At 33.7% G+C, this 15,160-nt stretch overlaps 1 protein-coding gene and 2 long non-coding RNA genes across 3 annotated transcripts; 2 read left to right on the top strand and 1 right to left on the bottom strand.

Moving 5' to 3' along the window:
* The first annotated feature begins 1,045 nt into the window (after window positions 1–1,045).
* Window positions 1,046–4,814, top strand: LOC101746266 (uncharacterized). Its single transcript, XR_210049.5, has 3 exons — window positions 1,046–1,282; window positions 3,199–3,266; window positions 4,403–4,814. It is a non-coding gene; the product is annotated as an uncharacterized LOC101746266 (long non-coding RNA).
* Window positions 4,815–8,818: 4,004 nt separating this feature from the next.
* On the bottom strand, window positions 8,819–9,974 carry LOC134200466 (uncharacterized). The gene is made up of 2 exons (XR_009975414.1): window positions 9,390–9,974; window positions 8,819–8,915 (listed from the first exon to the last, which is right to left on the bottom strand). It is a non-coding gene; the product is annotated as an uncharacterized LOC134200466 (long non-coding RNA).
* Window positions 9,975–11,198: 1,224 nt separating this feature from the next.
* LOC101746124 (soluble calcium-activated nucleotidase 1) lies at window positions 11,199–15,110 on the top strand. Its single transcript, XM_004932478.3, has 4 exons — window positions 11,199–12,196; window positions 13,290–13,499; window positions 13,772–14,005; window positions 14,847–15,110. Exons 1-4 carry the CDS (start codon window positions 11,660–11,662, stop codon window positions 15,048–15,050), a joined length of 1,185 nt encoding a protein of 394 aa, XP_004932535.1. The 5' UTR covers window positions 11,199–11,659; the 3' UTR covers window positions 15,051–15,110.
* Window positions 15,111–15,160: the final 50 nt, after the last annotated feature.

The following is a 15,160-nucleotide window of genomic DNA, read 5'->3' as shown; positions in this document are numbered from 1 at the left end:
CTTCTGATTACTGATTTGTGAAAAAAGTGTTATGTGCCCGACAAAAATGTTTTGAGAATAAACGTGTGAGAGAAATTGTCGGTCTTTCGGGGCCCCCTGAGAATGGGGGCCCTGGACACGGGCCCCGTGTGCCCTTATGGTAAAGACGGTATTGTCGAGAACGTTAAAAAACTGGCACTAAGCACACACATCTCTAGCTCTAGAACATTAGGCGCTAAGTGCTCGAAAACGCTAGTAAATTATACACAGTTATTACATATAATTCAAAACACTCTTTAAAATTAGATCGCTTGTCTATTGTACTACTTACATAACTAATGAGTGATGTTTCTGTAGCTGATGTTCAATACTATGAAGTTTTTGTTCTTAATGACATTTATTTGTTCATGCATAAAGGAAAGCCTTAAAGTATTAGTAGGTTCTTGAGGGCCAAGAGATAAATAGCTTATAGATTAAACAAACAAGCCTATATTATTATGCTATTATTGTTCCTCTACTCGAGCTCTAGGCTCGGTTTACTGAGCTCCCGCCCCGAGACCCTCAGGGAAAGGGTGGCTCAGTTTCCCCTCCTACGAAGACCGTATCCCCCAAGACTTTCGTGATGATGGTGACCGTGTGTATGGCAGCTTGTTTCTGCATGATGTGTGGGTTGATGTTTGCATCTAATTTATCTATGTATTTCTGTAGGCTTTGGCTATTACTCCGGTTGCTCCTATTACTATTGGTACTATTACTATTGGCTATTACTATTGGTACTATAAACTATAGGTTAGTATAATGTTATTAAAGATATATTTTTTTACAATTTTATTTTTATTATACGATACTATTCATTCATCATTGTCACAAATATAAAATTTTATTTAAAATTTTATGTTTCAATTTCGTAAACTTTCATCATGATAAATTGATCCGGGTAAAACCAGTAGTAGGTACCTGCTATATTCCCGAAAATGCAATGTATCTAATTAATTCCGAATTAGAATTACAATATGAACAATAGAGACGCACTTAAAACCTTATTTGAGAACTGATTAGTTAACAGGATTGCATATATAATCTATAGATGTCTAATTTCATTTTGACAAAAAAAAAAACAATAAATAAAATAAGGAATTCAAATAAATTAAATTAATAAAATGAATGGAGTATTCACTAATGTGTTGTGGTATATTGAATTCTTTGTGTTTGCTGTGACTTTAATAGGTTTCTTTTTTTTCTTTTTGTATTTTGCTGATTTGAATTTTATTTCTTATAACATTAGATTCGATATGAGGAAAAAGTGAGTACATATTTTAAAAACATAATACATATTTATGTAATGAGCACATGCTAACTAATTATTGTAAAAAAAAAAAGAATAAAGTGAGCGCCAAGCTATCGGCCCACCTTAATGATGTCGATAGCATAAACAAAAATAAAAATAATAGTTATAAATAGTCAGGAAATATTTGTACATTTCTTTATTAAGAGATTGCGTATCGTTCACCAAACCGAGTTGAAAATCTATTACTCTGTAGGTACCTAATATTGTTACTGGTACCTACTGACGTGAAAGTAGAAGTAAGTACCTACCAGTAAAGAAAAAGAGAGCGTTTACGTTATTAAAATAAAAGGAGTAACCATTATACTTAGAGACATACACTACACATTGAAGCAGGATTTTAAGTTGTTCAAATAAAACAATATAACCATGTCTTATTTTAGCACATTACAAGTTATACCTACTAAACAGCTAGTCTAAGAATTCTTGCAAGAAGACTGATTAGTTGCGGTTTTCATGTTATTATTTGTATTGTAATCCCACCGCAGCGTCTGATCAACATTATATTACACTTACAAGAAGCATTACATCAACGTCTTGTTACCATATATATTGTTTTTATTAGGATAAAAGACATGGTTTGCTTTGCGAAATTTGTGATTTTTTTTGTGAAAAATAGTTTTTGCGGGGAATCGAAATAGGGAAGATCTTCAACAAGGCATGTGAAATTCTTCGATAGGCAGATAGATAGATGGTCGGACCACCTTTTTTTTTATTTTTATTGCTTAGATGGGTGGACGAGCTCACAGTCCACCTGATGTTAAGTGGTTACTGGAGCCCATAGACATCTACAACGTGAATGCGCCACCCACCTTGAGATATAAGTTCTAAGGTCTCAAGTATAGTTACAACGGCTGCCCCACCATTTAATCCGAAACGCATTACTGCTTCACGGCAGAATTAGGCGAAGTGGTGGTACCTACCCGCGTTATCTATGTATGTTCACCGATTTCTCGAGAATGCTTGAACCGATTCGACTTGATAATTCGTTTTTCTTTTTTTGTAATCATCAAGATCTGATAGGATCCTGGAGAAATCCAGAAAAATCTATAATTTTCAAAGCCTATCTTGAAGTTATTTGGGTGTTTCTTGTTATTCTTCTTATTCTGTGTCGCCACGCACCAGCCGGCCGACGCCTTGTACATCAATATTACGCGCTTGATCATTATTTTGCTGTGATGTTATTTTAAGATATCTTCTCATACTCATTAAATACTCATAGCGAGATATTTATTAAAACCAAGTGAGTGGAAAAAGTAGTTTCAGTTAAAAAAAAAATTGTATTTATTTGGATAAGGATTAATATCATCTTCATAAAAACACCTTCACAAATAATGCTTTTAGAAGAAAGTTGTTTAATATCATCTTCGTAAAAACACCTTCACAAATAATGCTTTTTAGAAGAAATTTGTTTAGCATAAAAAACGTTATAGTGAGTCAGCCTTAAAATATAGCCATATGCGGTTACGGACTTTTTTTAGAACTTTTAAAGGGGAATAATTCTGTCATACATTATTTTAGGGAAACTTTGACCGTTTCCACAGCGCGCGCAACTAAAGCTCTTAAAAGGGAAATCCCCGACTATGACACATTATTTATTTGTGCTCAGCCTGTATTGATATTAGCGTGATGTTGTATAGTTAGTCTATAGCTTATCTCATTAAATGAGCTATCTACCACTGAAAGAATTTTTCAAATCGGACCAGTAGTTCTTGAAATTAGCGCGTTCTACCAAACAAACAAACAAACAAACAAACTCTTCAGCTTTATAATATAATATTAGTATAGATATTAGTATAGATATTTAAAGTTTTCTTGAAAATATCGAAAAAACAATTTTTATTAATTTTATTAATCATGTTTCAATATTGCAGATATATTGCAGACGGCACATGGTTTTTGCAGAGTTGAAATAGATGAAAATGCAGCCTAAAATTATAGTGTAATAAAATGTGTTATAATTTTTTTACTTAGAAAGCTAATTTTGTCGAATTTTCCTTTTCTTCTTGTGTACAGCTAGTTCAAGGTATATCTGTAGTTTAGTGGTTATCAATCGTGGCTTCACGCAATTTGATTGGTACCGCTTTTTGTTCTATTGGTGGTAGAGAGTCTTATGAGTCCGCACGGGTAGGTACCATCACCCCGGCTATTTCTGCCGTGAAGCAGTAATGCGTTTCGGTTTGAAGGGTGGGGCAGCTGTTGTAACTATACTGAGACCTTAGAACACATATCTCAAGATGGGTCGCAGCATTTACGTTGTAGACGTCTATGGGCTCCAGTAACCACTTAACACCAGGTGGATGGTGAGCATCCACCCAGCTAAGCAATAAAAAAAAACCTGTTCATCCCACAATGTTTGTTCGATGTGGGACTCGAACTCACAACCCTCGGCGGCACATTTAGGGGCACTAATTACTGCACAACCGAGTCAGTCAACTGATAGTAGGTCATTTGTAGGTTCGTACAGATAGGCATTATTAACTAGCCTTGTATGCGGTCGGAATACCGACCAATTAACGACTGTCCCATTACCGGATCGGTACCGCCATCTAATATTTTTTTCTGCCGCAAGTCATTTATGTGGTTTGAGTCGTGGAATAGGCGTTGTATATTACAATCGATACTTCACTAGATGGTATTGACATTCTAATGCTTAAAGGCTCCAGTAACCAATTTTTTAAACGGGCAACTTTTTTAAAATATCTATTATGTATATACTATAGTATAATGAATATTGACAATTCACACAGCTAGGCCACTGTCATGGAGCAATGATCTAGATCAGCCTTTCCCAAAGTGGGCGATGACGCCCCCTTGTGGGCGCTGCATTCCTAAAGGGGGGCGGTAAGAGACCCAGAAAAAAAGGGAGCGTTGTGTAGGGGCTTAGCAGGCGATTTGTAATTTCGTCTAGGACGACGCTCAGACACCGACTGAGCTGTCGCTATAGTGGTTTTTAAGTAGGTGAAAAAATGGGGGCGCTAAAAAATATTTTATTCTCAAAGTGGGCGGTAGGCAAAATAAGTTTGGGAACGCCTGATTTAGATGATTAATAAAAGTATTTTATATTTAAATCAGCAGATTACAAAGTAGCAAGCAGAAACCGTCAAAATTGCGCGTTGTCGAAGTCGATCGGAGACCAATATGGTGCGATCTCAGCTGCATCTGGTTTTGCAGACTGATCTCTACTGTGTTCGCGGTGGCGTTGTGCTATTATTTTGCGTATTCTCTACTGTCGGACACGAAGCTGAAGTTTGGACTGTTTATGCCTTAGCCGGCATGGCTCCGGTTGCGTCATCGTAATAAAAGCCACGAAAACGGGTTCAATATTTATTTACGGATTGATTCGATTTAACATTACCATAGCTAAAAATACACTGATAAATGTACAAGACAAACAAAAGAAAACGAATAAAAATGTGTTATTAATTATCAATCACAAACAAGTTTAGGATTTCCAACATTAAATGCCAATAAAAACCTTTAAAATTAATATTTTTATAATAAGGAACTTCGTTCCTATCCGGTGTCCCAGTTCCTATCCGGTGCCCCACGACACCACACATCTTTTTTTTTTTTAAAACAATAAGATTCAAAACGAGAAACACTTAAGATTCGTGTGTGCTAGCTTACAAATTTCTTTTTTGGTCATAAACAATTTAAAGATATAGTTATTGCAGTTGTTATCTTGTAATAAAAAAAAAATGTGTTACTCGTAGCGAAAATATACTTAATTACATCTTCCTTCCTTCCTAGTCATACACTCTTGACAGAGTGGTATAGTGGTCATGCATCAGTCGAATCACTTCGATACCGATACTCTCGCGATGCGACGCCATGTGGCGCGATGTTTCGCAGAATGAGAGCAATCATTTATGTTGGAGTGAGTCACAGATTTTACATTAATTACATACAATTAGATAATTGGGATCACTAATTGATATTGTGCTCTTATCTGACGCTTCTTTTATCTGAATATGCAGCGACGTGCTCAAAGACGACTTCCCAGCCTGTTTATACTTCGCCAAGTCTGTTATCCGTTCTAGTTTGAAATGTGAAACAGTTATACTCCGCCTTCTTGTCAGAGTGGCAGTTTTCAGGTTATGGGGTTCATGGACCCTGTCAACCACGTAGCGCGTAGGGTGGGCCGTGCGCTAGTTCTTTTTTATTTATTGCTTATATGAGTTTGACGAGCTCACAGCCCACCTGGTGTTAAGTGGTTACTGGAGCCCATAGACACCTACAACGTAAATGCGCCCCCCACCTTGAGATATAAGTTCTAAGGTCTCAGTATAGTTACAACGGCTGCCCCACCCTTCCAACCGGAACGCATTACTGGTTCACGGCAGAAATAGACAGGATGGTGGTATCTAGCCGTGCGGACTCACAAGAAGTCCTACCACCAGTGAAACCAGTCGTTTGCACTTTTAGCGCAATCGCAAATCCCAACTGCTTGGAAGGGTCCACCGATGGCAATAAAAACGATAAATGCGTGTGTGACTACTCGCGGGAAATGGTTCCGTCATGGATTGAACGCTCAGGAATAAAATTCAGTGTATATAAATTGGAATATAAAAAATATATTTTTGACGCTTGACTCTAAAACAACGTGTAAAAGTTAATACGTAAATCAATTTCAAATATTTTATAGTATTCATCACGCATTGAATAATGTGATCAGATTTTATTAGAAGTATTTACATATTAAAAAAAGAATTTAATTTCCTACGCTCTTTAGTTAGAGAGGTGACACTTTTTACTTATTCAGTACATAACTAGAATAAAACCATGGTCAATGTTAATATTCATCTAAAAAAAACTCATGATTATGCTTAAATAGTTTTTATTTTCTTTTAACCTTACGTAAATTATATGCAATTCTATACCTGTTTTCAAAATTGTAACTGCTTAAAAGAAAATACCCAGCTTCCAAATTCATTGATAAAATAGCCAAATAAAAGCTGTTAGTAACATACAGACCGACTAACTTACAAGAGTTACAAGACAATTGGGTAGATTCGATAGTGTTTTCGATTTTGTCTACGGAGTTTTATCTATATACCTATATAAAAATGAATTGCTGTTCATTAGTCTCGCTAAAACTCGAGAACGGTTGGACCGATTTGGCTAATTTTGGTCTTGAATTATTTGTGGAAGTCCAGAGAAGGTATAAAAGGTATATAAATATGAAAATGCTCGAAATTAAATAAAAATAACAATTTTCCGGACGGGTTCCTTTTGTTTGTTTCGAGTTTATTTTATACAAAAGCTTAGGTCTTTTATTTATCGATTGAGGCACTACGAAGTCTGCCGGGTCAGCTAGTAAATGCATAAAAACGTTAGGCACTCATTACCTTGTGTGCGTTTCAAATACCACTTAACTCACAATGCCTTACTTTACCATTTGAATAGAATTTAGATCTTCGAAAGCTAGCCTCTGGTGACTGGTCACCTAGATGTGTTGCAACAATAAGGACTAAAGAACTCTTCAATCACAAATTAAACATCATTGATTTAGTTTTGAACGTATCGAGAGTGTGAGAATAGTAAATATTAATTATAGTCGGACAGAAATCGGATGTTTAATGACAGAGAGAGATCCAAAAAGATGATCCAAAAAATGTTAAATTACCCGTCCACAAAATGGTTCGGTTTAATTTTATTTCAATTATGTTTTTTTGTACAGGATGTACGTCCGTGAGCGTAATCACTTTTGAGTTTCTTGTTTCAGTGAAAGTTAAGTAATGCACTTACTTTTTTTTTTGGGCGTTCGGTTTCATATGCGAGTGAGATATTGTCTATGTTTCTGTGATAATTTTTAATAGACGATCTTCTCTCGTTTTTTTTTTTTTGATAACACCATCTTGTTATGTCTTTAAAGCAGTTAGTTGCTCTCAATTAAGAAAAATAGTATTATTATTCGCCAATATATGTCGGGAAAAGTCATAAAGTTCATCATTATCGATAGTTGATTATTGAAAACACGAACAAAACAACATTTTCTGAAAATAAATCGTAGCTAGATTGATTTATCGCCCTCGAAATCCCCTGTATACTAAATTTTATGAAAATCATTGGAGCCGTTTTCGAGATTCAGATTATATATATATACAAGAATTTTTCGTTTAAAGGTATAAGATTATGGCTACTTGCCGGTTATAGATTAATTAAGGTAATGAATCAAAAAGTCTGACTCAAGTGTGTGGTGAACTACGCAGCTTATAACGATTTGAATTGTTTAAACAGAGAGACTAGTCTTACCAAAAATATTGCTCGAATCAAAACGTCACAAGTTTTCTATAGAAACAGTGTTGCGTTGTACGTTAGTTTAAAGATTGATTTAATAAATAGCACATATTTATTATGGTGATGTAATAAATAGGTGCTATATAAAAAAACACTAGGTATTATTACTGTTTACTCATGGTTGAAATACGATAATAATTACTGAAGCCTCTAAATTTGTTCAATCTACGTATTTTACATTTAGGTATAACTAATTCTTCTTAAGCAGGTGGGGAACCATGTAACAGTTTCCATTTGAAATGAAAAACTCTTAAGCCGCGTTGAGCACTTTTTGTTACGGGAAAAATTATGGGCTCGCGTCATCGACACGCTAATGTTGTATAATATGTCAGCTGCGCTTCTGTACTCGAATACATACCTACCTAAACGATTATTACACCGTATAAACTTTCGGAGAAGGTCAACATTTAAACTATAATAATTATTAGTAGGTAGGTATATCATATAAGTACCTACATACTGTGTTAAATGAATGAAGCTGAATAAAAAACAACTTGATTTATGTATCTGAAACGTTTAAATGATAATATTTATTTAAATCAAATAGATTGAAACGAGATGAGATGACATGAAATTAAATTATGTTCCAGTTAAATGGTGATAGTTTAGTAAGAGCGGTAGACTTTCTAGAAGAACCTGAGAAGCCATGTTCACTGGTTTCATTTCATTTTGCGTTCCAACCAAAAGGTCTTTTACTAAAACTAATGAGAATGAATATGAATTTCGCCACCCCGTGAGACAATGTTGAAATTTCAATTATTATGTACATATTAGGAAATTATATTGTTTGTAGTTACAATTATTAACAAATCATAATACAGGGCTGGTCTTAAATTATTTCATAGAAAGGTTGAAATTTTTAGATTTGGTGGTTTTAACGAATGGTGATTTAATGGAATGTTGCGTTAATCTTTTCTGTGAGTGCTGCATAATTTCACAGAGAGCCTTTCTGTCCTTTACTTTCATTGGAATTAATTAAGTTATCACACTTAGTACATACTAGTTGACGAACCTATAACGCAGCTATAACACTTTGAAAACGCCGCTGATCATTCTACAACAAATCCCTTACTCGACCGAAGAAATGGAGTGTTGCTACTATAGGCATCACCATAACACCAAAAATTTTGAGATTGCGTTGCTGCTTTGTTATGCTTATGAATACTGGTAATAACTAAAATAAAAATAAAATTGATGGTATCATTAATTTAATTTGTTTTGGTCTAGATACATACACAGTATTATGCTTGGCTGCATGGGCTTTATAACTTTGTTTATGTATTCAAGTCTGTGAACAAAATAAAAATTATTGTCTATGTTTCCAGTGAGTGTTGCTAGATGTACTGTAATTACGGTAAATACCACGTACCGCTATTGATAATTAAATAGTGTAAGGGCGTTATCATCTTAGATATAAAAAATATATATATATTTGTGAATTAAAAAATAACATGCGAAAAAGATAAACTTCTTGTGATGTGTAGTATCGTGGTTTCCTTAATTTTTTATCCTTAAATCAAATTTCTTTGGTAATAGGGAGTTTTGTGTATAAGATAAACGACCTGTTCACAATTTATATATATTTTAAATTATATCTAGAACAACAAATAATATTATTTTTTAAACTTTCATTAAAAATAAAATATAAGATAATTAATATGTTACTGCCTACAGGAGCAATGAGATCACCTACTCGCCCAGAGAATCTAGTATAACACCTCGAGTTTACTAGAATAGGTAGGGAAACAAAAATCTTTCTCACCTCCTCCACGGTGGAATGGTTCGCGAGATGCTCTGCCTATTTTCTCACTCTCACTCTTCCTAAATTGTATCTCTCTAGCCGTAACAAATCTGTCGCGCCTTTTTGCTCTCAATGCACCTAAAGAGATTCCACTTTAAAAATAGGTGTTTGTTATAAAACTTTGTTCTAGAATTCTATCCCTGAATGAAAAATAGTATTAATTCAGTGACATGAAAACCAAACAAGCATTTTTGAGGACATCTGAAGAACTGTACAAGCATAACAAACGATTTAAATTTCAGAGTGCAGACTCCTTAAAATTTTATTTTACTCTGGAAATTGTAAAATAGGAACTGATGATAAATAGAAAAAAAACCTTTTTAGGTTAGAAAGTGATATGCAGGTAGTGCCATAAATTACACAAAAAGCAGAAATAACAACGTGTAAAAGTATTCCAATGGAAATCTAAAACATAATGTTTTATAATGCAGTTCCAAGTGATAATTTAGAAAAATAAATGTGTATGTGGAATATATTGAATCTACAATTGGAGACGCTTATTTTGCTTTACACTTCTGTATTTATAGATTTCTCATTTAAGTCTGGCAGTACCACAACCCCAATGAATATTCAAATGAATATTCTTTGATCTGTACCGTAAAATGGGGCGATTAGGGACAAATTCCAACTTTATGAGCAATTTTAAGGTAGTTGTTGATGTATATAATGCTATATCAGGATCAAAATGATTGAGTCTTGGGGGCATCTTTGTTGTCCAATTTAAAAATAAGCAACTAGCATTCCAGTTTATGCAAAAAATGCAAAAATAGGTGTAATCCCTATTTACCCGAAAATTGCGGTTAATTGGGATGAAATGAGAAATTTGCTAGGGTTGGCACTACTTTTATTTTTATATATAGTTTTAATTAATTTATTTATTTAGTTGCACCAACAAAGTGATCATCAATAAAAAAAATTGAAAAACTGACAAAAGTACATGGCAGACATCACCTCAATTATAGGTGCAATCGACAGTGCTGATATTTCTATCTGGGTTAAGAGATTAGGTGTGTCGGTTATTCCATGGATTAATCAGATGAATACCCCCACTCTGAACAAATATTTAATATTTTATTATGTATTACTTAGACATTTTTGTCCACCTTGAGATTTCATTGATCTTGTTACATGTCTCTGCAAAATCGACTTACTTATATTAAATTGCTTATCTATTTCAACTAAAGACTTATTCCCAATTTCGCTTCGAATAAACCAGATTTTTAACAACAAATTTAAAAAAATATTGTTATAACTACATAGACAACCCTACAAACCTGTACCTATTTATACTTAGGTCGTTTCCATTTCACGTATTCTTATCCCAATTGACCCCTTTTTCGTTGTTATTTGTACCTAAGCCGTCCCTAATATCCCCAAAAACAACAGATTTTTACATGTATTTTTATTTAATCAAATACATTAAAACCAATAACAACTGAGACTTACCTTTAATATATATGCTGGTTCAAACACTAAATAACGTTTATAAATCATAGTCGTCTTCTATTATTATCAAATAAATAAAAGAGAGCAAAGTTTCTAGCACTAAAATAATTACCACCACAGGAAGTTAATTTGAAACGCGATTTTTTATAACTTAGCAGCTATTATCATGCATATTCAGAGTTGTTTTGTGAACTTTCAACATTCTACTATTAAACTACAAAAAATGGAAGATTTTGCAACGAATATAAAACTTATATTGAGCGTCGAAAGATTTTCCCGGTTTTTTCCCGATTCGCCTCTCAATCCCTAAACGCCCCATTTTACCGGTATCATCTGTATGTGGCTATCTGTCATTAATGTCATCTTTTCGAAGTTATAGCATAGTAACGTTATAGCAATTCTCGACAATTCTGGTGTTGGCCTTTAGAAGAAATTTGCTTGCGATAGTGTATTGCATACGTGTATTAAACGACAAAGAGTTTTAATTGTAGAAGAATATATCTAAAATTTTTGAAACACAATATGTGCTATATCTGATATTATTCATACAAAATGTCACTATTTAATGAGAAATTTAATGTACCCAGTAATTTCAACATAAAATATTCTGACAGTAAGGACACATCACATTATTACCAGAAATTAGCTGCTCCAACACACGGCTAATGCTACCAAAGAAGTTTCCTTAGAAAAGTTAACAAAATTAGATTTTTCCTTCATAAGTAACGACACTAGTCATTGAAGTAGGTACCTAATCCGAGAGGTTAAATATGAAATAAGGTATTATGTACTACTATATCGATGAAGAAGAACAAAAAATGAAGGGTACTCTGCGCGACTGGCGAAAAGCCCTGAGAACACCGATTACATACAGAGTTGGTAATGCTGTTCGTATACAACCACAGTTAGTTGTTTTAATGACATCAATGGGAACTTTTCTGCTTTTATTAGTCTATTACTGGTGGACATCAGTGCAGGGGCCCCCTGTAATTCAGTGGATCCACAGAACGAGACAATACAACACTACATATCCACTAACTAGACCTGTTATAGCAGGGGATTATATTACATTCCGGATTGGCATTGTAGCTGATCTTGATACTAATTCTAAGAGCTCAACAAAAGCATATTCTTTTCATAGTTATTTAAAAAAGGGCCATTTAGTTTATAATCGCGTTAAGAACAGTGTGACAGTGACTTGGGATTCTCAGCAACCGACTTTGTTAACATCCATGTATTCACATAAAGGGCGTGGTATGGAATTGTCTGAACTAATTGTTTATGATGGTAGACTGCTCACATTTGATGATCGATCAGGCATGGTAAGTTGATTTGACTCCTTATCTGCTAGTAGCCTTGAAGGGCTATACTGGCTTCACCTTGACTGGTGGTTGATACTTCATTAGATTACACTAATTAATTCAGCAATTAGAATATTGTCTTTGATTTTCGAGTCATGGACAATTAAAACTACTTTTATGGGATATCTTGATTTTGGAATTTGAAGTGTTTTGAGTACTTCAAAAGTTTTCATAAAATGGAAATACTAAGATGAACATAAAAAGTGGGAGATTGTAAAGCAGTTTTAAAGTACCTAATAATGTGAATTTTGATAAATTATTCAAAATAAATAGCAGAAACTGGTGAAAATTATATCTATTTAATTTTAAGTCTCATCTCTGCAATGTATTTGACAATGCTGATCAGCTTTTTCTTAAAAAATGGAATCGTATTAAGCAATTAATATATCTCATTGAAATGTTGCTGTTTGAAAACCTATTAAGAAATTTAAGGCTTACAATTATCTCCCATTTCTCGTTTTGAGTGGTGGCAAATAGATCCTAAGAATAATTGGCAACAGTAATTTACACATTATACTAGCATACATAGCATGAGATTGCCTATGAGCATTTACTGGTTACTATACTGAGACCTTAGAACTTGTATCTCAAGGTGGGTGGCGCGTCTACGTTGTAGATGTCTATGGGCTCCAGTAACCACTTAACACCAGGTGAGCTGTGAGCTCGTCCACCAATCTAAGCAATAAAAAAAAAAAATTGTTTTTTGTAAGCCTGCATGCATAGATATACCCAAACTTTCTATTTCTGTGATGAAGCTGTCATGCTTTCCAAAAGGTGGGACTTCAATTGTACAATACTATTAAAACTGAGCTGTAGACTGAAGGTGGCCCACGTTTACATTGGGTTGTAAATGGGCTCCAGCACGCACTATACATCAACTGGTCTGTAGGTTCATACACCCTTATCTATGCAATAAAAACAATATAGATAATATGAATTATCTAAAAAAGAAATGTACAATATTTTAATTTCACAGCAATGAATAGGTCATTAATTTGTATGACCTTTTATTGGAATGTTAGTTGGAAATTAATCTATAATTATTATTTTTCAGGTTTTTGAAATAATATCTAACAAAATGGTGCCATGGTTAGTGTTGACTGATGGTAATGGTCATGTCGAAAAAGGCTTTAAATCAGAGTGGGCCGCAATGAAAGATGAAATTCTATACATAGGATCTATGGGCAAAGAATGGACAACTTCCAGTGGAGAGTTTGAGAACTATGACCCAATGTGGGTAAAAGCTGTTAATATAAATGGAGAGGTACAAACGTAAAAGATTTTAAATTCAGAATATTCTTCATACATTAATAAAAATACATTAAAGTTCAAATTCTGTGAAATCTAATTCTTGAGAGTGTAACGATTGTATTGTGTAAAGATTCAGACATCAAAATAAAGTATATTATAAGTTTATACAATCATAAGTGCTGAAAAAGAGTTTCAACAAGTAAATTAATAAAATATACCTATACCTTGCTCAAATTAATCTAGGTTTTTTGGGTCTTTTAATAATTTTTATTTATTAAATATCAGGTTCAACATTTGACATGGGTAAATCGATATAAAGCCATTAGAAGTTCAATCGGGGTACAATGGCCTGGTTATGTTATACACGAGTCAGGAGTCTGGTCACCTCTCAAGCGACTATGGCATTTCCTGCCGAGGAGGTGTAGTTACGAACAATACAATGAAACAAAGGACGAAATTAAGGGTTGCAACTACCTTATTACTGCAGATGATAATTTCAGAAATATTAAAGCTAACAAGGTAACAAATTTAACTTAATATTTGTGTCAGTGATCATTAGTTTTTATAAGTAACAAGAATCAGACCTGTTTGATGGTGAGTGGGTGCTGTCAGCTGTGAGTAAAGACAAGATACAGGATACCTACACATACTGGGACAGGATACCTATCATAAAGTATTGTGTAAACTTTCTATGAACTTCTTTAAAAAAAAGAACATGCTACAGCACAGTAACAATTATATGATGTTTATTTCAAAGCTTGATAGTACAGAGGAAAGATACTTTCAATTCAAATGGCTATAATTTAATATACATCTATCTTAAATACTTGTTGTCATAGTTTGTTAAAATTTACTGAACCTACATCTGGAATGCAAGTAATAACCATCACATGCATTTCTTCAATATTGTAAATGTTCATTTCTTAATAGTAATGAATTCAGAACTATACCGTATACTGTAAAAGAAGTATTTATGATGCTATGCTGTCAGAAATCTAGTTTTAACGTTAAGTTTATTTATTCAATTCTCAATGTTTCAAGTAGTTCACAGTTTTAGTAGCTATAGTTTTCCGTAAAAATGCTTTCAGTGATATTTGATACTTGTCAAAGCTACATTTCATAAAACTGTAATTCCACCTCTTTAGAGATGCTTCTTAAGGAAATCGTTGAACTATTGTTAATTTCATTATGAATAAGGGAACTGTGTTCTTAGTGTGAGTGAGCAAACGTAGGGGCACTGTTCCAACTCCATACAAATAGGAGTTAACTTTTACACGATTAAGAAGTTAAAAAACTCAGACTGAGCACACTGAACTCTTTCAGTGAACATTATTTAACGAATTTAAAAATATTATTTCAGATTACAAAATTTCAACCTAAGCATGGCTTCTCATCGTTCAAGTTTATACCTGGATCTAATGATGAGGTCATAGTGGCTTTGAAAACAACTGAGTTTGAAGGCAAGACCGCAACATACATAACAGCATTCACCACTGATGGCTTAGAGTTACTATCCGATACTTTTGTGGAAAACATGAAATATGAGGGCATCGAGTTTTTGTGATTGTGATTAGTGATAAATCTATTTAAATGTAAATTTGTAATATAGAATTGAAATTGTTGATTTGTGTTGTTTTTATTTAGAAATAAATATTTATTGTGTAAACATGGAAA

The sequence above is a fragment of the Bombyx mori genome, chromosome 17 (assembly GCF_030269925.1).
Source record: "Bombyx mori chromosome 17, ASM3026992v2".
NCBI classification, from domain to species: Eukaryota; Metazoa; Arthropoda; class Insecta; order Lepidoptera; family Bombycidae; genus Bombyx; species Bombyx mori.
Note: the sequence above shows the minus strand (reverse complement) of the source record. Positions and strands in the feature narration are given on the sequence as shown.